Source organism: Diaphorina citri, unplaced genomic scaffold (assembly GCF_000475195.1).
Source record: "Diaphorina citri unplaced genomic scaffold, Diaci psyllid genome assembly version 1.1 scaffold2120, whole genome shotgun sequence".
Lineage (NCBI taxonomy): Eukaryota > Metazoa > Arthropoda > Insecta > Hemiptera > Psyllidae > Diaphorina > Diaphorina citri.
The window spans coordinates 19169-41227 of record NW_007379545.1 but is presented as its reverse complement, the minus strand read 5'-3'; the positions used below and the strand labels follow the sequence as shown (position 1 = coordinate 41227).

Genomic DNA, 22059 nt, shown 5'->3' with positions numbered 1-22059 from the left:
AATCCACATGTACTGATGGGATGGGGAGTTTTAGTGAAGAGGTAAGAGTGTGTAATGGGGCTCAACCAAATGACAATTTTTTTCGAGGTAGAGTCCTATTCCGATGTAAAAGTACCCAAAAAATGCCATTGGCGCACTCAAAAACATCCAAAACGGTCCCTAAATCCCCTAAAATGTCGCTCAAAGGTACGTTGAACTGACGTCATGTATCCGACCTCGCATGAACTGACGTCACATCACGAAAAAATGGCTGCCCGCGAAAATTTGTGCGTTTCAAAATTCGAAAATTTCAAACGAAGATTTCTCATCTTAGGAAGCCTCAAATGAAATTTTAAGCATTTCTATTGAGATCAGCGTGTTTCGAACTTCTTTTATCAGCGAAGAAAAAAAAAAAGTGGTTGAGCCCCCCCATCAGTGAAACAAAGGGTGAAGTCAGTATATATTTGCAATATTTCAAGGTACTTGTTTTTAATTTCAATGCAACTTATATTGCTTATGAATTCAGATTGTACAAGCCAAGCTGCGGAAAAAAAAAATCAAAATTTCGAATTTCCCGCCAACTTTACACGCTCAAAGGCCGAGAATGGCCTAGCTCAGCCCAGTACATAAACACAGCCCTCCTGAGAAAATCCCACAGTTTTTGAAAAAGTCCCACAGTCTTGAGGGATATTAGGGGCTCCTTCCTCTTTAGTGTGCTGCTCCGCTTAACACAGAGCCTTCATGAGCGTGTAAAGTTGGCGGGAAATTCGAAATTTTGATTTTTTTTCCGCAACGCGTACAATCTGAATTCATTTTTTACTTTTTATCTCTAGTTTGCACGTTTATATTATACTTTTCATTTAAATTAGATATTACAAACAAGCGAATTACAAAGCAAACAAAAATAAATATAAAATAAATTTTAAAAATTGCCGCCGGGACAGAGGGTTAGAAAAAATGCCCAACAATCCCACGATATCCTTGGTTAAGTTACCACTCCAATGCAAAACTGTAGAAACAATATCCTATCTCACCTCGTCCGAGCTCATCTCAGCCCTGTTCATAAACACAGCCCCAGTCAAGTGTTGCCACACGGTGTGTTTATGTAACGGGCTAGGATGAGCTCGGACGACGTGAGATAGCTGTCCCGGCGGCAATTTTTAAAATTCATTTTATATTTATTTTTGTTAGCTTTGTAATTTGCTTGTTTTTAATAGCTAATATAAATGAAAAGTATAATATAAACGTGCAAACTAAAGATAAAAAGTAAAAAATGAATTTAGATTGTACAAGTTGCAGAAAAAAAATCAAAAATTTGAATTTCCCGCCAACTTTACACGCAAAAAGGCCGACGATGGCCTATCTCAGCCCTGTACATAAACACAGCCGCATAGCTGAACCAGCCATGTTTAATCCAGTTTTGTTTTGTTCCGCATAATAAAATACACCTCAACTCACCTACCCCTACCAAACCCCTACCCACTACGAGTACTACCTACGACACGACAAAAAATTCAAATTCTTTCAACTTTCAATGTGACAACATGGCGGACCGAAGGAAAACAAAGAAGCGTAAAGATGAAGTAAGAAATGAAGAATTTCCCTATTAATAATTAATAATCTACAATCTGGAAATTTATTTTAAACATAAGTGGAGGCAGTATTTTGTAGTAGCAGTCTATCCAATGATTTTGCTCGTTTGCTTTTACTAATTGCCTCTATATTCGATGAGGTGACGTTCATGTATACCTACCTCACATAACATAATTTGAAATTTAAGGGGTGAGTCTCTGAAACTGGCTCAAAACCATACTTCATCACTTTTTGCTATGAAAACAATGATATTTCACATCATGAAATATTATTTGGATGTATAAAAAGGTTCCTGTTTTTATGTCTCTCCTGTCTTATTTTAATTTCATAACAATTTTCATAAGAAGCAGTCAAAATAGCCTCTATCTTTTCAGGAGTGTCACTCTCATGAAAAATCAGACAAGGCTACAAAGGATGAGATTAGATTGGCCAAATGGATGAAAGCAAATATTCCTAAAAAGAAAACCAAGTTTGCCAATCATGTTGTTGAATACTTTACTGGTAAGTTACACCGATGGAACATACACACAAGGGCTGTCTTTTATACAGAGTGTCCCTTATTAGATTAGGTCAGAATGTGTTTCATAAACAAGTGAAACAGATGTTAGATATTAGGCGCGTTTCGCACTGAGATAACATGTTGCAAGTTGCAAGATGCTACTGCTTATGTCCTGAATCTTGTTCAAAGAAACATGAACTTTCACATTGGAGTAACAACTAACAACATTTGACAATAAAAATAAACTGCGTAGGTATCTAAAAATGATTCTTCCCACAAACAATCACAAGTAGCAACTAACAAAACTCCAGACTGTTGGTGTTGAAGTAACACTGTTACTTGTTTCCAGGGTTCAAGTAGCAACATGTATCCTCAGTGAGGAAGGTTTCATTTGAAATAATGGTCTGGTCTTTGAAGATGCATGCGACTTGCGACGTGTTACCTCAGTGTGAAAGCCGCCTTAAATAAATGCTGTTTCTTTGTGTGTCACAATATCACATCTTTGGTGCTCATGGCAGCATTGTAGAATTTCCCAAATACATATATATCATTTTATATGGAGAACACTCCCTTCTATCACCTTATAAAAGGGAGAATATGTGTCCCTTCTATTTACAACCTTAATATTTTCATTAGACTTAAATTGGTATGCTTTAAACCCAGCTTGAATTCGGTCTTTGATGGGAGTGTATTCCTGTCTATAAATGGACCCTGCTCATGATGATTTCAGGCTCCAAGGCTGTGGATGCTATCATGGCATCAGAATGGGCTAAACAGAAAAATCCTGATGTTGATCCATTCTTCCGCTCCCGCACAGATGTGGTCATATTTCTTGACATGTAAGTTCATGATTGTGGGCTCCTTGGTTCACTAGGAAACACCCTATACCTATACATATATTATGTAGGTATTGGTTCATATAAAAATTACTTTATACAGGGTGTTTGGTTTCAGACAATTGTGTGAATATTTTAATCAGATGTTATTTGGGGGGTCAACATTCTGAAAAAAAAAAAAAAAAAATATCTTAAAACATTTTTGGCTCCTTGATTCACTATGAAGATTGAAAGATTGTCGACAAAATGAGTGTGGGTGGTCTTTATTCGTATGAATCTGAGTGGGCTTCACTCTTTTAATTACCAATACCATTGATTTTTCTTTCAATTTAATGATTTCAGAATGTTAAGACATAAAATGTTCCATCGTGCTAAGAAAGTCCCTGTGAGTGAAGAAGAATTAAAAGCCAAACTTAAGAATAGGAAAGATAAAAAAGGTGGTGGAGAGATTTGTGATGATAAGAAAAAGAAAGAGGAAACAGTTGATGAAGGAGAAGGCAAGAAAAAGAAGAAGAAAATAGAAGACAATAAGGATCAAGGGCAAGGAGATAATAAAGCACAGGTATTTTAAAAACAAAAACTGCACATTTTTCACAACTATTTTGACACCAAAATGACATTGCCTCTTGTGTTGGGGTATATTAAGGTTGGGGTCTATAGATTGAAATAATTGTTGACCTCTGAATACACTTGGAGAATGTGAGGCAAAGTCTCCAAGCAGCCAAGCACACTCAGAGGTTAACAATCATTTTAACATGAACCTGTAGATTCAAACCTTGATAATAACATTATAATTTATAACCTTTTCAAACTATTAAAAATATATCCCCCCAAAAAAAAAAAAAAAAAAAAAAAAAAAAAAAAAAAAAAAAACAGTCCCTATAGCCTATTTACTGTTTAGATTTTTAGAACATAAATTATTATCAGTATTAGTATTTTTATTATTATTAGTATTATTAGTGAACATTTCAACTTTAGGGACCGTTTTGGATGTTTTTGAGTGCGCCAATGAACTTTTTGGGTACTTTTACATCGGAATAGGACTCTATCTCGAAAAAAAATTGTCATTTGGTTGAGCCCCATTTAATGGTGTCAGTTAAATAATAATGTAATCTGATATGTTACCTACTCTCTGTACCTATCATTTTAATTTCATTTTTTATCTCTAGGTGAAGAAAAAAATTCGTCTAGAGATGCACTACCAGCAAGTGTTTGTAGATGGTTTGGATGCCTACGTGTGGTTATATGATCCCATGCCATTCTACTATTGGATATTTGGCTTTCTTGTAGTGATAGGGTCCATTGGAATTTGTTTGTTCCCACTCTGGCCACCTTCTGTCAGGTAACATTTGAGTTGTTTTATATATGTTAAGCTAAATGTAGATGATTGGTAATTGTGAAAAATTACCGGTGATTATTTACAATTACCAAACATGCTGGTAAATGTAATAAATTTTTATTTTTTATTACTAATGTATAGGGGAGCTATACTAGTAATGATAAAGTATTGAATTCGGTCAAAATTTTCAAAATTGGGAATATGTATGTGAGTGTCAGGGCCGTATTTGGGGGAGGGGGCTCAAGCTCCATATTTCTCCTTTACTGTACGTCAGACACCAAAAAATTGGGGTTGAGGGGACCCGGCCACCCCCTTCCCTACCTTCAAGCTTCATTTTTCTCCTGTACTGTTGTTGGCCAGGCTTGGAAAATTTGGAGCACCCCCTCCTGTGGTGAAAACTGCAGTGGAAGCCTGGTTTGTTGTCGATGGAATTGACTCACCACATAGCTAGGGAATGTTGACTAAAGGAAATGGTTACTCACTACACAGGGTTTTCATGGAACTTTACAAACATAGGAACAAATGGCTTTATAATGTCAAATTTATGGCAATTAACAATGTCAACAACATCTTCTCTTCCAAATAAACTTCCTTTCTATAAATCTCAAATATTTTCTTTGTAATAACTTCTGATAATTTCACAATAGAAAAAAATTAGGCTTTAGCTTCTATGAAATTTTCTTCTAGACCAAAAAAATCTCTATGTTGTTGTTTATGTTTTCCTAGGCGAGAAAAATCAATAACTCCCTAGCAACCATTGTCAATATTTTCCACTCCCTAGCAACCATTCTCCTCTCATTAAACTTTAACTAATAATTTCCAAACACTTCAGTGTTTACTCACAGTTTCCGCGGCACCCCCCCCCTTCCAAAGGACAAGTTAACAACTAGTCCAAAATACTCTTAGCCATTCTACGAGATGGTGGCCATTTTATTTGAAACATACTGTATTAAGTCATGTGTTTGATTCATTGCTGTTGTTGCTTGGATCAGTAAAGCCTAACATTTTTCTCATTTTGAAACAATGCCCTCTTTTTTTAGGATGGGAGTGCAATACTTGAGCATTGCTGGGGCTTGTTTCATTGCATTTATTATTGTGTTGGCAATCCTGCGTCTCATCATTTTCTGTCTGGTGTGGATGTTGACCTTTGGCAAATTCCACTTGTGGCTCTTCCCCAATCTGACTGAAGACGTTGGCTTCTTTGCCTCGTTTTGGCCATTGTACCAGGTACATACTTGTATGTAGTTCAGGCTAAGTTAAATCAATGCAAAACTGTAGAAACAATATCCTATCTCACCTCGTCCGAGCTCATCTCAGCCCTGTTCATAAACACAGCCCCAGTCAAGTGTTGCAATAATAATAATAAAAATGATAATAATAATAATAATAATTTAAAAAATAATATCAGGTATACGCAATACAAAAGGAACTATTAGGATCCTCTTAGTATGGGTTGTAATAGTAAGCAAGTAAATCCTATATCTCTTTTTCTAATTGTTTATTAGAATTGAGATTCTCTGTACTAAATGTATAAAATTACCATGATGTTTTTTATTATTATTATTTTTTATGTGCTTTAACAGTACAGGCATGATATTTTCTAGGTGATGTTGACTGACATATCCACATTAGTCAGTCAATCCACCTATTGTGATTGCTGTGCAAGAAAATATTTTCTTCCTCCTAACTTTTGAATGGTTTTCTTATTTGCAGTACGAGTTCAAAACGGATGGCAAATCAAAGAAATCTAAATCTTCCAAGAAGAACAAAAAAGAAAAACAATCAGATGACGATGAGGAAGAAGAAGATGGTGAAGAAGATAATATGTCAGAAGAAGAAAAACAGAATGATGAAACACATGAGAGTGATAGGTGAGCAAGATCTATTTTGCATTGAAGCACAAGCAAACAGCTTTGGCCAACATAGTTAGCTTGGTTTGGTAGCTTGTCTGCCTGGTAAACGCTAGGTTGCGGGTTCGATTCGCGCCCTGGGCAGATTTTATCCTGAACTCATAAGATTCGTTCTCGGAAAGGCTGGCTTTCTCCTATTCTGTCTTCCTTCTCTCTTTGATTTCGGGACGATAAAACCTTAGCAGTAACAGTTCCCTCTATCAAACCTCTTTAGAAAAAAATTAAAACGTGAAATAAATATCTTCTTTTCCACTCACCCTCATCTTGAGAATATTGTATTGTACTGTCCGTGTTGTAACCAAGATCATAAGGCCTCCCAGTGATATCTCGGTCATTAGTCGTTCTGTATACCACGGGACGCTCTTCAATACCTGCAGAGGTAAATCATTAGAATTAGAATAATCTACTCTTACAACAACAACAACAACAACAACAACAACAACAACAACAACAACAACAACAACAACAACACCACCACCAACAACAACACCAACAACAACAACAACAACACCAACAACACCACCACCAACAACAACAACAACTTTGGATAGTAAAATATTGGCCATTATACAATCTTCAAGTTGAAAATTCTGCGGTTTATACAATAGATCAGTTGCGCTTACTTGAATGATGTTTCAAAGTAATAGAGCAGGAAAAATGACGACCAATGGAATTTTTCTTTTTCTTCTACAACTTCTAGATACCGAGATAAATCGATTTAAAAAATACTGGTAAATCGTGAAGTTTGACGTCACGGCATACGCTCCCGTAGGCGATGACGTCATTGTTCATAACTGGCGCTTCGTTTGTTTGTGCGCAAGAGTTTCTGCGCATTTTGACCTGAAGTCTGACGTCACAAAATCGCAATTGAAAATTGAATTTTTGACCTTTTAAAGTTACTTTTCCGGAGTTTTGACCTCAGATTCGGATTTTTCACAACTTTTTCGTAGGAATCAACCTTTTATTAATAATATTTTCCCAATTGCAACTCCTCCATTATGAAAATACTCGGGAACTCAGGTTATGGTCAGTAATAGGCAAAGATGTATATGACTTAGATCTAAAACATTTTTACTGTTGAGTGTTGTACTTATACAGGGTGGTTCGTGATTTGCGAACCACGCTTATATCTCAGAAACGGCTGGGGATTAAGGAATGAAATAAACGGCATCATGTAGATGAAATTTTGATGATTATAAAATGGCTTTTTTTAAATTTGCAATTTGTTTTGCAAAACGGCCCATTTTTTGCCAATTATAGGTCACTTTTATGGGAACCCCCATTTTTTATTTAATTTTTGGAATCAGCTTAAAATTTTAATTGAAAAAATGTATTCACTCGAAAAAATTTGCTCTGCAAAAATTTGCACAAATCGCGATTTTGTGTGCGTCAGTGACCCCAGATATGATAAATAACGCAGTTGGTCCTGAGTTAGAGCGAAGAATGCCTTACTGTGTACAAACAGATGGATCTCATTTTGAACAGCTTTTATAAATTTGTTTGTTGTTGTTGATTGTTGTTGAAATTGTTAAGTGAATAATACAAAAATTAAAGAAAGAATTAAGAAATTGTTTTTCTTTCTCACATTGTACAGAATTTTTGTAGAGCAAATTTTTTCGAGTGAATACATTTTTTCAATTAAAATTTTATGCTGATTCCAAAAATTAAATAAAAAATGGGGGTTTCCATAAGAGTGACCTATATTTGGCAAAAAATGGGCCGTTTTGCAAAAAAAATTGCAAATTTAAAAAAAGCCATTTTAATCATCAAAATTTCATCTACATGATGCCGTTTATTTCATTCCTTAATTCCTAGCCGTTTCTGAGATATAAGCGTGGTTCGCAAATCACGAACCACCCTGTATATATTATATATATGATTATGATTTTTAATTACAGACTGAAGATGTTATTATGACTACGATTATAATCGTAATGCAATTACAATAAATTGTATTTACAAAATTACTACAATTACGATGTAATAACATTTTTTCTTGTGATTACGATTGTAATCGTAATTTTTTTCCTGTAATTATATTATATTTTTTTCCTGTGATTACATTATATTTTTTTCCTGTGATTACATGCTTTATTGACCAATCCAGTGTTGCGTTCTCATTGGGACACCCTTTATCTCTTCTAGGTCCAATGTGAACGAGGATAGAGGAGGAGAGGAGAATGTATCGGACACGGAATCTGAGCCCAGTAGTAGTCAGCAATCTCAGGTAGGAAAGGACTTCGAAATCGTGGACAAGGAAGAAGCCGAGGACGAAAAAAAGCAATTATCTCCAGCGAGTTAAACTCGGTATGTATGTGTGTCTGTGCGTGCATATACAAGATTTCGGATAGAGTGCTAATATTTTGACCAGACGTTCTAATCTAAAGAACTATGAATATACAATGTGCTCATGAAGTCCCAGGCCACCCTTTGGACTTTTTTAATATTCAACCTAGAATGTCGAAATTTTGCATGGGGTCCTTGATTATGGTAAAGAATTTTAGGAGGTACTCGAAAATATTCAGGACCCCCCAGGGATGTGTCAACTAATAACTGGAATACACCTGTCATAGTTAACATACGGATTGTAAACCTAAAGGTAGGCTCAAAATGGGGAAAATTTTGGATTAGCATCATCATGATTTTCTCCCCAGAAATATCCACAGGGTGAATACAAAAAAATGTAACCAAAATCCTAGAGTAGATTCCTGAGGTCTTTTATAACAAAAAAAATATTCTATAACTTTTTTCTGATCTTGCTTAGTTTCCGAGATATCCGCCATTTTGTTTTTTCTTGAAAATTCATTACCTTTCCTTAAGAAATCTCATATATTTTTTTCTATCAAACTTACAGGAAAAGTAGTTTCAGAACTGAAATCTGCACAAAATTTCCATCTAATATACAGGGTGTTTAAAGTTGCCACCCCTGAAAACTCGAGAACCGTTTGGAATTTAGAAAAATCCCAAGACAGCAAGACACGTATTTCTTTATTTTCAAGGGGAACCTATTTTTAGGGGATCTCAATTGTTGGACACTATCAGGGGCGGCCCCAGGGGGGTTAACTTTAAAATATTGAATGAGAACCCCTTACTTGTGATACATCATATCAAAGGTATTAAAGAACGTAGTACTTTGGTATAAAGTTTGAGCTCGCCAGGGCCAGAGTTATGGCCTATTCAAATTTTCATTTTTCCATGTTCTCCCGCCAATAGGTAAAGCACCAAAAATGGAAAATTCATAACGATTGGTGATTTGTGCTTCAAATAGGTCCCACTAATGGTTCATATTGAAATTCAAACCCAAAAGTTAAATTTAGACTTATGGCCCTGATGGCCTCCGGGGCTGAAAATGGATGTTTTAAAATTTTATTTTTGGGGCTGAATTTCAATATGAATCATTATTATTGGATCCTATTTGAAGCACAAATCAACACTCGATATGAATTTTCCATTTTTGGTGCTTCCCCTATTAGTGGGAGAACATGGAAAAATGAAAATATGAATAGGCCATAACTCCGGCCTTGGTTGTCGGATCGAGCTTGAACTTGTACCAAAGTACTACGTTCTTTAATACCTTTGACATGATGTATCACAAGTAGGGGGTTCTCATTTAAGATTTTAAAGTTGACCCCCCTGGGGCCACTCCTGATAGTGCCGGAAAATTTAAATCCCCTAAAAATAGGTTCCCCTTAAAAATAAAGAAATACGTGTTTAAGCGTTTTTCGTAAATCCGAACGGTTCTCGAGATTTTAGAGGTGGCAACTTTTTATTTAAACACCCTGTATAAAAGTCAATGTGTGACTTCAAGGATGTTATTCCTGTTGCATGCCGGCAGATTCCACCTTTTTTTACTGGAAAAAATGCCTCTTGAAATTTTAAAAGAAAGATCAGGGAAATTTCTAAATAAAAACTTACCAAAAGGTACAAAGAAGATATTTTTCTGTGTTTTAAGTTTTATTTATTTCAATGGGAATTTTGTGCAGATTTCAGTTCTGAAACTCATTTTTCTGTAACTTTATTAGGAAAAGAGATGATCGATTCCTTAAAGAAAGGTCATGTATTTTAAAGAAAAAACAAAATGGTGGATATATCGGAAACTAAGCGAGATCGGAAAAAAGTTATAGAATATTTTTTTGCTGGAAATGACCTCGGGAATCTACACAAGAATTTAGTTACGTTTTTCGTGTTCACCCTGTAAACCCGTGAAGTAGGGAAAATACCGGTTGAGTGTGTTCCATTATCTATTACAAAGAGTGACATCTAGGGAGAAATATTTTTCATCTTGCTTCTCTTTATTCTTCCATTTTCTTTTTTTACCCAGCTTGTGTATGTATTGTTTTGTGAATTCGTGTATATTATTATTACTATCTAAATTTTATCTGTTATTATCTAATAACTAATTACATCTACAGGGTGAGAACGAAAAACATTATTTCACATCTCACTTAGTTTCCGAGATATCCGCCATTTTCTTTTTTCTGGAAAATTCACGACAGTATGGGTATTGTTAGAAAGCTGAGGCTTCAGAGATATTATTCCTGTTGCATGCCGGCAGAATCCGTCTTTTTTACTGGTTAAATTGCCCCTTGAATTTTGAAAAGAAAATGGTGATAATTGAAATTTCTAAATAAAGACATATCAAAAGGTACCAAAGAGATAATTTTACCCTTTTAAATTTTAGTTATTTTTATAGTAAATTTTTTGCAGATTTCAGTGCTACAATAAAAACCGATTTTTCTCTCTGTTCAAGAGGAAAAAAGCAATAACCGATTTCTTTCAGGAAGGTCATGAATTTTCAAGAATAAACTAAATAGCGAATATCTCGGAAACTAAGCGAGATCGGAAAAATTGCTATACATGGTAAGAATATTTTTTGTTGGAAATGAGGAATCTACCCTAGAATTTTGTTAACATTTTTCGTGTTCACCCTATATATTTTTTATTTATAAAAGCTATTATATTTTGGTCATAGCTGTAATAATACGATGTTCATTCTGAACTAATAAAGTACCCTGTATCATGACATGATGTATTGAATGTGTAAAACCCTCAGAACAATAATAATCCAAAATCCCGTTTTTTTTACGTTTTAGGTCGCTTGTCCCGTTTTGGGCTGAAAATGATCTGGCAACCCTAGTAGGTACCTAACTTACAGTCAGTTGCAAAACTGAGTCAATGTTTCAGTTTTTCACGTTCCCCCTCTTCAAACTCACGGTTATGTTAATGTTTTATGACATTTTTACAGTTTTAAAGATGTAACATATTGTTGAAAAAACAGGCGTGAAGTAAAAAAGTGCCCAAATCAATCATACAAAAATAGAAAAATCCAAAACCAAGCAAAAGTGATTGACTCAGTTTTGCCCCAGTATGTCGTCATCTTTGAAAATTGTCAGGAACGAGGGAGTTCTTCAACATCCAAAACCAAGCAAAAGTGATTGACTCAGTTTTGCCCCAGTATGTCGTCATCTTTGAATTTTGTCAGGAACGAGGGAGTTCTTCAAAGAATTTGTGGAAAATCTTTTGTGGGCAGTTGACTGAAAATATTCCTGAAAGCTCTGCAGAATATTTTGTTTCAAGTTTCAGTTTAGAAAAATCTTTACGCAAGATGAAGTCAAAGATCGAGTGTTACGAACAAAGTGTCGTGAAATCTCTTCAGGAGGGTCTTTCAACTCGAGAAATTGGTGAAAAATTGAAAATCAGTCAATCTATGGTTCAAAGAATAATCTTCAGGAGGGTCTTTCAACTCGAGAAATTGGTGAAAAATTGAAAATCAGTCAATCTATGGTTCAAAGAATAAGAAATGGACAAAAAAATCTCTCTTCCAACAACAAAGGAGGCCGTCCAAGAAAGCTCAGTGTTCAAGATCCAAAGAAGTTTGGTTCGGTATCTAGTCACTGGTAGAGCGAAGACAACATCTGAAGCTGCAGCTGTATTAAACAAGATAGTAGAGTATCTGTGAGTAGATGGACGGTGAAAAGAGCGCTCAATGAGGCCAATTTCACGGCAATTGAAAAAAAGAAGAAATAATAAACATAGAAGGAAGGTTTAGGACTAAAACGAAAGACACTTTTCAAATCTGTAATTCACTGCTGTTATATATCAGCTGATTTGGTTCGAGTGCCGGACCATGAATTTCCTGGGTAGGATGATTTTTAGAATAGAATAGAATATACCCTGCTTATACTGCCAGAATGAGACTGAAAAGTCCCTTTACTCCCGCAGTCTAAGCAAGGTCTCATGTATTTGGTACAATATTTTCAAAAATAAATTACAGTTTATTTAAATAGACCCTTCCTTAAATTAAAAAAAAAAAGAGAAAAAAAAATATATATTTACCTATATCACAACTTTGATATAGGATTTTTCACAACTTTTTACGTAGGAATCGACCTTTTATTCATAATTTTTACCCAACTGCAACTGCTCCACCTAGATCTTGACCGCAGTACACTAATGAAGATAACAATGTTAATTGTTTTGTAATTTTCATCAGTGCACTGCGGTCAAGATTTAGGTTTCGTAATCCGGGATCAATGGTTCAACAGCAAGGTAAATTGATGTAGGAGTGATGGAAAATTATTATTTTCTTTAGAAGAGCTAATGTAGAAGGGAGGTCCCACATTGACGTCTTTTTTTATATCAGTACTTTTTTGTGGAGGGTAACTCTTGACGTTAATTTTTTAACACGAAGTGTTTTTTTGGGGTAATACTAAAACTGAAAAAGGAGAGCAAGAGAAAGAAAAGGAGAAGATGTAAAAGTAATAGCAAAGATTTGTGAGGTCATGGTCGAAGAATAGGGTTATGAGATTAGTAGGTACATTACACATCACACAGTATCACTACTCTCACACACACACTCAGATTGACCCCCCCCATATACCCCCCACACACACACGCACGCACGCACACATACATCCACACCGCCTATACGCCTTGCGCCTACTTCCTGCTCCGGGGAGGATAGGGAAGAGGCAGAAGTGGGTTCAGGATGAGGTACCCAGAATGTTTCAAGAATGGGAATGACTGTTAAGCTTGAAACAGACCTTCGCTGACCGCTTGTTGCAAGGAAGCTTGGAATGATTTGAAGGACAAAGAATTAAGGATGTTGTAGGGGACAGTGTTTCGAAGATTAGCGGATGCAATTAGAAAGGATTTGGCATAGGTTGTGGTGTTGTGAGGGGGGATGTTAAGGAGGAGCTCATGGGATCGGGTGACTCTAGGAATTAGATCGGAGCGGAATTGGTATTTTTCATACAGGTAGGAAGGGCATTGAGTGACGAGGATTTTGTAAAGGAAGCAGAGGGTGAGAATTTTTCTCCTATCCTCAAGTCTGAGCAGTCGGGCCCGATTGTAGAAGGGGGTTATGTGCTCCCAGCGCTTTACGCCGTAGACGTACCGCACACAGGCATTTTGGGCTGTTTGTAACCGTGTTGACTGCTCTAAGGTGATACCGTTGAGCAGCGGAGCACAGTACTCAAACAGGGGGAGCACATAGGACTTGATTAGAAGAAGTTTCGAGTTTTGGGTGGTGAAATTTTTTATTCGTCTTAGTGTGTACAGAGCCCCGAAAACCCCCAGCGCTTTACGCCGTAGACGTACCGCACACAGGCATTTTGGGCTGTTTGTAACCGTGTTGACTGCTCTAAGGTGATACCGTTGAGGAGCGGAGCACAGTACTCAAACAGCGGGAGCACATAGGACTTGATTAGAAGAAGTTTCGAGTTTTGGGTGGTGAAATTTTTTATTCGTCTTAGTGTGTACAGAGCCCCGAAAACCTTTTTTTTTTGTAACTTTTACTTTTAACAACTTCTAAGTAAATTGAATGGGTATCTTATCTTATTTATCCATTATTGACTTTGAAAATTCATAAAACCATTCAGAAATCGGGGGAAATTGAAAATACAGACCGGGACTGCAAAATCAAAAATGTAAACAAAGTTTTCAATAATTTTCAGAAAATTTCCACCAATGAGAGAAGAGTTTAGTCAGCTGACTAAAGGACTAAACAAATTTGGTTAGTCAGCTGTTCGTGAACTGTCCTTCGACCTTGATATTTAAAAAGACCCAAACCTTCCTTCTATGTTTATTATTGTTCTGAGGTAAAACCTTTGTTCGTTTTATTATTTTTATTTATTTATTTTTGTCTCTCTCTTATCGTCAGTTCCCATGGCGTAGTGGTCACTGCCCTCGTCTTGTACACGGGAGACCCGGGTTGATTCTCGGCGGCGGAGTCAAAAAAATTGCATCATGCAATAGATTGATTCCGTGACTGCTTGTTGCGGGGTCCACTCAGCCTCGTGAGGAAAATGAGTAGCTATGTATGTAATAATGGAGCAGTTGCAAATGGGTAAAAATTATAAATAAATGGTCGATTCCTATGAAAAAAGTTGGGAAAAATCCAAATCTGAGGTCAAAACTCCGAAAAAATAACTGTAAAAGGTCGAAAATTCAATATTTATTTTCCGTTGTAATAAAAGAGTTCAAATATGTGTGACGTCAGACTTCACGCAGTTGTTTTTTCCGTCCGTTAGGTAACGCCAGTATACAAGCGCGCTAGCGGAGGAACAGAAAGAACTGCGCAGAAACGTATGCGCACAAACACATTAATGCGTTGCCTGCGAGGGAGCTTTGCTCGGTAGTTATCGATAGTTTTTTTGAAAACTATCGATAACTATCGATGGCGCCGACTATCGATAGTTCTCCTCCTCTACTTTGCTCGGGACATTTGATATGGCGTCATCGCCTACGGGAGCGTATGCCTTGACGTCAAAGTTCACGATTTACTGGCATTTTTTGCGGAGGAGCAGAAAGAACTGCGCAGAAACGTATGCGCACAAACACATTAATGCGTTGCCTGCGAGGGAGCTTAAGTTCGTAGTTGTGGGATTCAAGGGAGGGGTATCATTAGTACCTATTCTCTTCAGTTCATATCCACCTTGTCTGATATTTTTTAATCGATTTATCTCGGGATCTAGAAGTCGTAGAAGAAAAAGGAAAATTCCGTTGGTCCTCATTTTTCCTGCTCTATGACTTTAAAACATCACCCAAGTAAGCTCAACTGATCTATTGTAATATAAATGCACGGTGCCAGCATGGTAGGTAAACATTAAGGGTGGATTATTAAGGCGGTGGATTATTAAGAAATACTCTTTATTTTAGATAAATACATATGTACAGTTCTTTTTCCCTCGTTTCCGAAAGACAAAATAATAATAATAATAATAATAATAGGACATACAAACAGAAATATCAACTTTCGTTTTCTTTTTGATATTTTATCCTCTTTTAATAATACAACATCCTGTAGAAAGTTACCGGGAATATCTGAAAAATCTTGAAAGGCAGCATTTTCTAAATAAAACTGGAAATTTGTCAATTTTCGTCCTTTACTTGAAATTCAAATGTTAAGTCAATATTTTGTAAATCGAATTTTCAAACATGACAAATTTTCAGGAAGACTTTTAAAATGCTACTATTCAAAATCCATGTTTTAAACATTCTTTGTAGTTTAGGTACCCAATATTCGGTAAAAATAACAAAAAATATGCAGGGGTGTCACCCGATGTAGGAAAGACATTATGTTGGTTCACAAATTAATGAGAACCTTTTGAATGTCTCGGTATGATTTTAATATTACTCCTAAATGGCATTGACACCAATTTTCCTAGAAATATTTTCCCCCTCGCCACGGCCTCTACTTATTAAGGAGCGCGGCAGAGCTCCGCCCCGCCAAGTCAAGTATCTAGTTCAATAGAAGCTAAATTGAATGAAATGTTTATATCAGCTCTGAGGCCCGAGGAATCGGATCTGAAGACTTGTGTTAAGTCTCTGGACATGAGAAACTCATTCAAGGTGAATCTGTACACCGGGAGTGGAGTAGATTTTTTTTTCCAATTTGCAAATAATACCATTCTTAAGGTAGAAACACACTGCCATCACGTGATGTCAGAGAGATATAGTTCAGAGTTTTCCCATAATATTGTAGGTAGTATCGTGCAGGACAGTCACAATACCATCACATGACGTGACGTAACGTGATGGTAGTGTGTTTCTACCTTTAAGTTCGTAGTTGTGGGATTCAAGGGAGGGGTATCATTAGTACCTATTCTCTTCAGTTCATATCCACCTTGTCTGATAAAAAAAAAAACTTGAAACTACTTTTACATACTCATATAATAAATGCATTTTAGGAATAAAGCTTATTAGATTATTACATATTAGATATCCAGAACCGATTACGATAATATTGATATGTAGGTTAAAATAATAAATTTCACATGAGCATAAAGGAGACAACTCTGTTTGTTTAAATATACATATAGATATGTTACAGGTATTGTTGACCAGCCAGCGTGACCAGCCAGCGTAGTCTGGCTAGAAACAGGGAGCGTACCAGCCTAAAATTTCCCTTGCATCCACTCGTGAAATTTTGTAGCCGACGAAAAACGCCGACCCCGTCTAAACACGGGAAAAGGCGAAGAAAAAGAAGACAAGCATTGTTGTCATTGACTATGCCTAGGCACTAGGCAGGGTCGACCTTGATTTCCATTTTTAGGCCAAGTTGATTAGAAAGACAAATGTTTGATTTTAAATCAACATTGCCTGGGCATAATCTACTATGCCTAGGGCGAGGGAGGCCAAAGAAAACGTGGAAGGATTGTGTGAATCGAGACCTGAATGAGGTACACAATAGGGCTACCTGGAAGGCACTGACAAGAAACGCTGACCCTATTTAAGTAGGAAAAGGCTAGGAAGAAGATTCTTTTACAACCAACGTAATTTTCAGATGTTTATCGAGAGCATGGGCCATTGGACATGAAAGAAAGAATCTTTCTTAAAATACTTTCCTTTATTTATTCGTCAAGATATTTTAGGGGAATTATTGTTAACTAGCGGGATACCCGCGAGCTTTGCATCGCTCATCACCACACACACCCACCACACATCCATCACACACACCCACCACACATCCATCACACACCACACCCACCCACCACGCACACACACACCACGCACACCTATCACATATACACTACACCCATCACACACACCACACCACAAGAAAAAAAACTTATTATAATAATAAGAGAGGTTTATAATAAGAGAGGTTTTCATTTTGTTTGTTTGTCTGTAAGAGGTTGGCGTCTAAACGGTAAGTTGTAGAAACTTGAAGTTTTGTACACGATTCATATTTTTATGGCGGTGGTTATAGGCTAGTAAAAATATAGGTCATCGCGACAAATTTCAACTTCTTTTTTTAGCCCGTAGTTTATTTGATCGTGATTAGAGAAAATCAGTACCTATGTACCTACCTAATTTGTTTAATATTCAGTTTATTATCGTTCTTGATTTGATTTTTTGATTTGACTTTCATGTAATGATTTAAAATCAAGACTAGAGCCCGTTTTCCCTTTATTCCCAATATAATATTTAAGTCACCCATCCATTTATTGGCCTTCCTCGGCGTAGCTTAACATATATGACGCTGAAACCGGTCTTAAATTAACGACTGAAGTGTTATCTAAAACTTTCTCGCTTTGAGTTCATAGGTCGTCGCGACAAATTTCAAGATTAGAGCTCATTTGTGTGAGAAAATGTGAAAAAAATCCCGCAAAAACCAGTTTTTTTTTTTGTGTTTATTTCCAAAACCAAATTTACGGTATAAGAAGAAAAAGGCACAAAATTGAAACATTGACTCAGTTTTGCAACCGACTGTATGTATTAGGAAAATCCTACTATGCTGCAGTGAGTACCAAAGTTCATTTTCTCTTTTCAGTCCGTCCTTTCTTTATTAAATTACAATAGTAATAATAAAAGGTATAGTGGACGGACTATTGTATTCGTTTTGGTGTCATCTGTCTGTCTGTCCCCATAGGACTTATCCAAACCTGGTCGACCTATATATCAAATTAAAGCTCTTTTTACCAGGAACACGAAAGTGGTGGTGCAAATTTTGTCCAGAAAACCAAAAACCTGGTTTTTGGGGGATTTTATCACATTTTCTTTCACAAATGAGCTCTGATCTTGAAATTTGTCGCGACGACCTATGAACTCAAAGCGAGAAAGTTTTAGATAACACTTTAGTGGTTAATTTAAGACCGGTTTCAGCGTCATCTATGTTAAGCTACGCCGAGCAAGACCAATAAATGGATGGGTGACTTGAGCATTATATTGGTAGTTATTAGGAAACATTAAAAGGAATAAAGGAAGAACAAGCTCTAGTCTTGATTTTAAATCATTACATGAAACTATATTATGTAGTAATAGGGAGCGCGCAGCGCGACCCTATGCTCAACCCCGCGAAGCCCCGGGAGCACGAAGCGCGACTACATGCACAACCGCGCGAAGCCCCAGGAGCGCGCAGCGCGACCGTAAACAATTGAGTGCGAAGCGCGACCATATGCACAAAAATTCCCGGAGGGACGGACCCAGCTTGTTTTCTATTATTATTTATTTTATTTTTTAAGAGAATAGAAAAAGAAAATTTTATGTGATACCTGTCACAAAGGCAAATTTAACAACTCATAGAGGGGAAAGTAATAGTGTTACGCCCGCGCCATCGAATTTCTCGCGAAATGTCACAAGGGGCTCTTCACTCTCTTCAGAAACAGTATTAAAAATTTTTTTCTGGAATTTCCCTGGAACCTGTATTCAAGGAATGTCAAAGGAAGCATAGCTGTATTTTTTTTAAACATGTGTACAAAATTTCAAGTTTCTACGACTTACCGTTTAGACGGCAACCTCTTACAGACAAACAAACAGAAAACCTCTCTTATTAATAAAATAATTAGGTTCATATTTGACACCCAAATTGGTCATCTTAAAAAAGCCTACGAGTGAGGTGAAACTTGGGTCGGTGAAAAGAAAAAATCCATAACTAAGAACCGTAGTTAACATCATATTAATAATAATAGTAAAATAATCGAAACTGATAATACTTGAAATCTTGCCAGGAAAATACTTTAGAATTTAAGTTAATTCAATTATATAGGCAATCTGATTGGTTAATCTTGATCCAAAATCAAAAATTAATCAGATTGCCTTATCCAAACAGATTAGTTTTATTTAATCTCACAGTGTGGCCCCGAGCATTACGAGTACAGAGGGTTTCTTTTACATTTTAGCATCAACCATTAATAAAAGATGTTACAAAACAATGTTCATTATTATATCTACATAATCTTAATCTAATTATAATATAAAATATGTCAATTTTAACATCAACAAATTTTATACCTAATAAAAGTGTTTTATAATAAATTATATATCTTTTTTTTAGATGAGTTTTACCGCCCTTTTTATTTCGTAGCAATGAAGCAACCGCTACATTAGACTCTTGTGGTCTGTGTCGGAGCAAGCCCATCCCGTAGTATGCCTCTCATCAGATGGGCGAGAAGAGACACAATACTTCCCATTTAGGTACTTGGTCAACACGAGAACATCAGAAAGTAATCTGTTGAAATATTTAAAATCGAAAAATGAGGACAAATTTTTGTCGATGGTGGGATTCGAACCCGGGACCTTCTGCATGGCAAGCAAGCGCATTACCACAGATATGGTTGAAATGCAGAAACGTATTAGAATTTTGACATGGAAATGACGTTTTCAAAAAAAAAAATCCTCGAATTCTGTAACCTTTTCCAAGTAGATATCACCATGTTTTCTTTGGTTAAATCTCACATGCTCTCGGAGATACACTCACAAGTCAAGACTGTGCTTTTCACTTGTCTGGCACATCACGTGTTGCGTACTAATTCTTGCACTTGAGTTTGTATTGGATATATTTTTCCCTTCTTTACAGTGGGTTAGAATCACCGAAGTTAACCAACCTTACGCGTGGTTAATATCTAGATCGGTGACCATATGGGCAATCGAAGGAAGAGCATTCAAGAGTCCGTTTTTTTTATGATTGGGAGTAATTTCACCGTTTATTTGTGGGGGAAAAAAGTAGGATTGTTAGGAGGGATTTGAGTCCTATGGTTGATAGCAAACATTAGGTTTTCGAAACTCTACAGCCAGGATATCCTTTTTTTTTCTCTCTCTTAATGCTTTTTCTCAGTGGTTTTTATGAACGACTATCACATCACATCAATGCTTGGTTGTACACTCTATATAACCATTGGATGAAAATTGAAGAATTGAACCTAAACAACAGCTGATAAAAAAAAAATCCTTACTTGGCTATTTAGGATCTTTTTACCTTTTACCTAAAGTCAGTTTTCCATCTAGAATCTAGATGTTGCTTGAATCATCTTATTATTTTAACTAGACATAGAGATATTCCAGATGTTGCTACAATATGGCAGAACCATCAGGGATTTGGTTTCAATTCCTCTTTGAGGCACAAAAAGGAAAATTATTATTCCTTCAGTATCACATTTAAATCGATTTATCTCGGTATCTAGAAGTCGTAGAAGAAAAAGAAAAATTCCATTGGTCCTCATTTTTCCTGCTCTATGACTTTGAAGCATCACCCAAGTAAGCGCAACTGATCTATTATTGAAATCTTTGTTTACATTTTGCAGTCCCGGTCTATATTTTCAATTTCCCCCTATTTCTGAATGGTTTTATGAATTTAAAGTCAATAATGGATAAATAAGGTAAGATACCCATCGAATTCACTTAGAAGTTGTTAAAGGTAAAAGTTTCATAAAAAAGCAGAAATAATGTTTCAAAATTTCTGTAAAAATCATCCTACCCAGGAAATTATTCAAGGTCCGGCACTGGTACCAAATCAGCTGATATATAACCTTCGATTTGAAAAGTGACTTTCGTTTTGGTCCAAGCTTATAAGCTCAAATGGAACAGCTGATATCGTGGTCATTCCCGTGACGGGCCTTTTAAGAGTTTTATTCTAGCATATTCTCTAAAATTGTGGAGGCACCTTGAGATAGAGGTCTTATCGTCTCACAATTGAAGAGAGAAGAATAAATAGGAGAAAGCTAGCCGTTAAGAAAACGAACCTTAGAAGAAAAAGAAAAATTCCGTTGGTCCTCATTTTTTCTGCTCTATGACTTTGAAACATGACCCAAGTAAGCGCAACTGATCTATTAAATTATTTCCTACAAGAACGACCATGCCAGCATGCCTTAAGGATTTCGGCTAGTATATATATAAATATATATCAAAATGAGTTCTCATTAGAAATGAATAAAAGGGATTTAGTTAAAAAATAAAATGGCCTGAGGCAGAGTTTACGTTTGATCCACTTTTGTCAAATAATAACCTGGCCGAACGAAGTGAAGGTCTACATTTTAACTCAACAGTTTTGCGTTTGGTTTGGATGTTTGCCTGTTCCGCTATAACTCGCGATTGCCTGCTCCGATTTTGATGAAATTTGATACACTTCTTAAAGACATCAATGCACGTCGATGCTTGGAATTTGGAGTTCCTACACTGAACGGGACCGATTTTTAGTCTGAACGTTTCAGATAAATTCAGAGTCCAATAGATGACTCAAAATTATTTCTCGTATTATTTCTACAAAACAAAAATATTTTTGTCAAAAGATTCCAATTCTTGGTAGTGAGGTCTTCACAGAACTACTAGTTATGCAGGTTATACCAACATTCACATCACATATCTTTGGCGAACAACTATAGTAGGGTATATACACTTACATTCAATAACGTACTAGCGTCCAAACTGAGTCCTTCGCCTTTCATAATGTCCTTGAGCGAGTCAAGATCATTCTGGATAGAGTTTACGTGTGAATCCAAATGTTCTCTGTGGGAAATGAAACATGGAGTTTAAACGAATGTTCTCATGATTATTTGTTTTATGCAGATGTCGTGTCACAGGACTTTTTTTTAATATTATAATTACCTATTACATACAAATAGTAATTAGGTACAACATTATTACAAGAAGCAAGCTTCCACTGCAATGGATGTAAGTTTTGAA

General features: G+C 36.2%; 2 protein-coding genes across 3 annotated transcripts; one reads left to right on the top strand and one right to left on the bottom strand.

Annotated features, from left to right (window-relative positions):
* The first annotated feature begins 1402 nt into the window (after nucleotides 1–1402).
* On the top strand, nucleotides 1403–9391 carry LOC103518213 (translocation protein SEC62). Of its 2 annotated transcripts, none has more exons than XM_008483272.3 (8): nucleotides 1403–1562; nucleotides 1947–2073; nucleotides 2802–2910; nucleotides 3250–3469; nucleotides 4077–4249; nucleotides 5287–5473; nucleotides 5960–6117; nucleotides 8302–9391. In XM_008483272.3, exons 1-8 carry the CDS (start codon nucleotides 1524–1526, stop codon nucleotides 8456–8458), a joined length of 1170 nt encoding a protein of 389 aa, XP_008481494.1. In that variant the 5' UTR covers nucleotides 1403–1523; the 3' UTR covers nucleotides 8459–9391. The 2 variants fall into 2 exon arrangements, with proteins under 2 accessions (XP_008481494.1, XP_008481495.1); XM_008483273.3 differs by lacking the exon at nucleotides 1403–1562 and adding an exon at nucleotides 1584–1761.
* A 3791-nt stretch (nucleotides 9392–13182) lies between these two features.
* Nucleotides 13183–22014, bottom strand: LOC108253558. Its single transcript, XM_017447742.1, has 3 exons — nucleotides 22010–22014; nucleotides 21777–21882; nucleotides 13183–13629 (listed from the first exon to the last, which is right to left on the bottom strand). The coding sequence occupies exons 1-3, from the start codon at nucleotides 22012–22014 to the stop codon at nucleotides 13183–13185; spliced, it is 558 nt and encodes a 185-aa protein (XP_017303231.1).
* Between the last annotated feature and the right edge of the window lie 45 nt (nucleotides 22015–22059).

What these genes read in the sequence shown, in the direction of transcription:
- LOC103518213 (XM_008483272.3), top strand. Translation starts at nt 1,524, where the DNA reads ATGGCGGACCGAAGGAAAACAAAGAAGCGTAAAGATGAA. An exon ending in TGTTGTTGAATACTTTACTG is followed by an intron (nt 2,074 to 2,801) that starts GTAAGTTACACC and finishes TGATGATTTCAG; the next exon opens with GCTCCAAGGCTGTGGATGCT. An exon ending in CGTTTTGGCCATTGTACCAG is followed by an intron (nt 5,474 to 5,959) that starts GTACATACTTGT and finishes TCTTATTTGCAG; the next exon opens with TACGAGTTCAAAACGGATGG.
- LOC108253558 (XM_017447742.1), bottom strand. An exon ending in ACGCTAGTACGTTATTGAAT is followed by an intron (nt 13,630 to 21,776) that starts GTAAGTGTATAT and finishes CCCCTGTTTGAG; the next exon opens with TACTGTGCTCCGCTGCTCAA.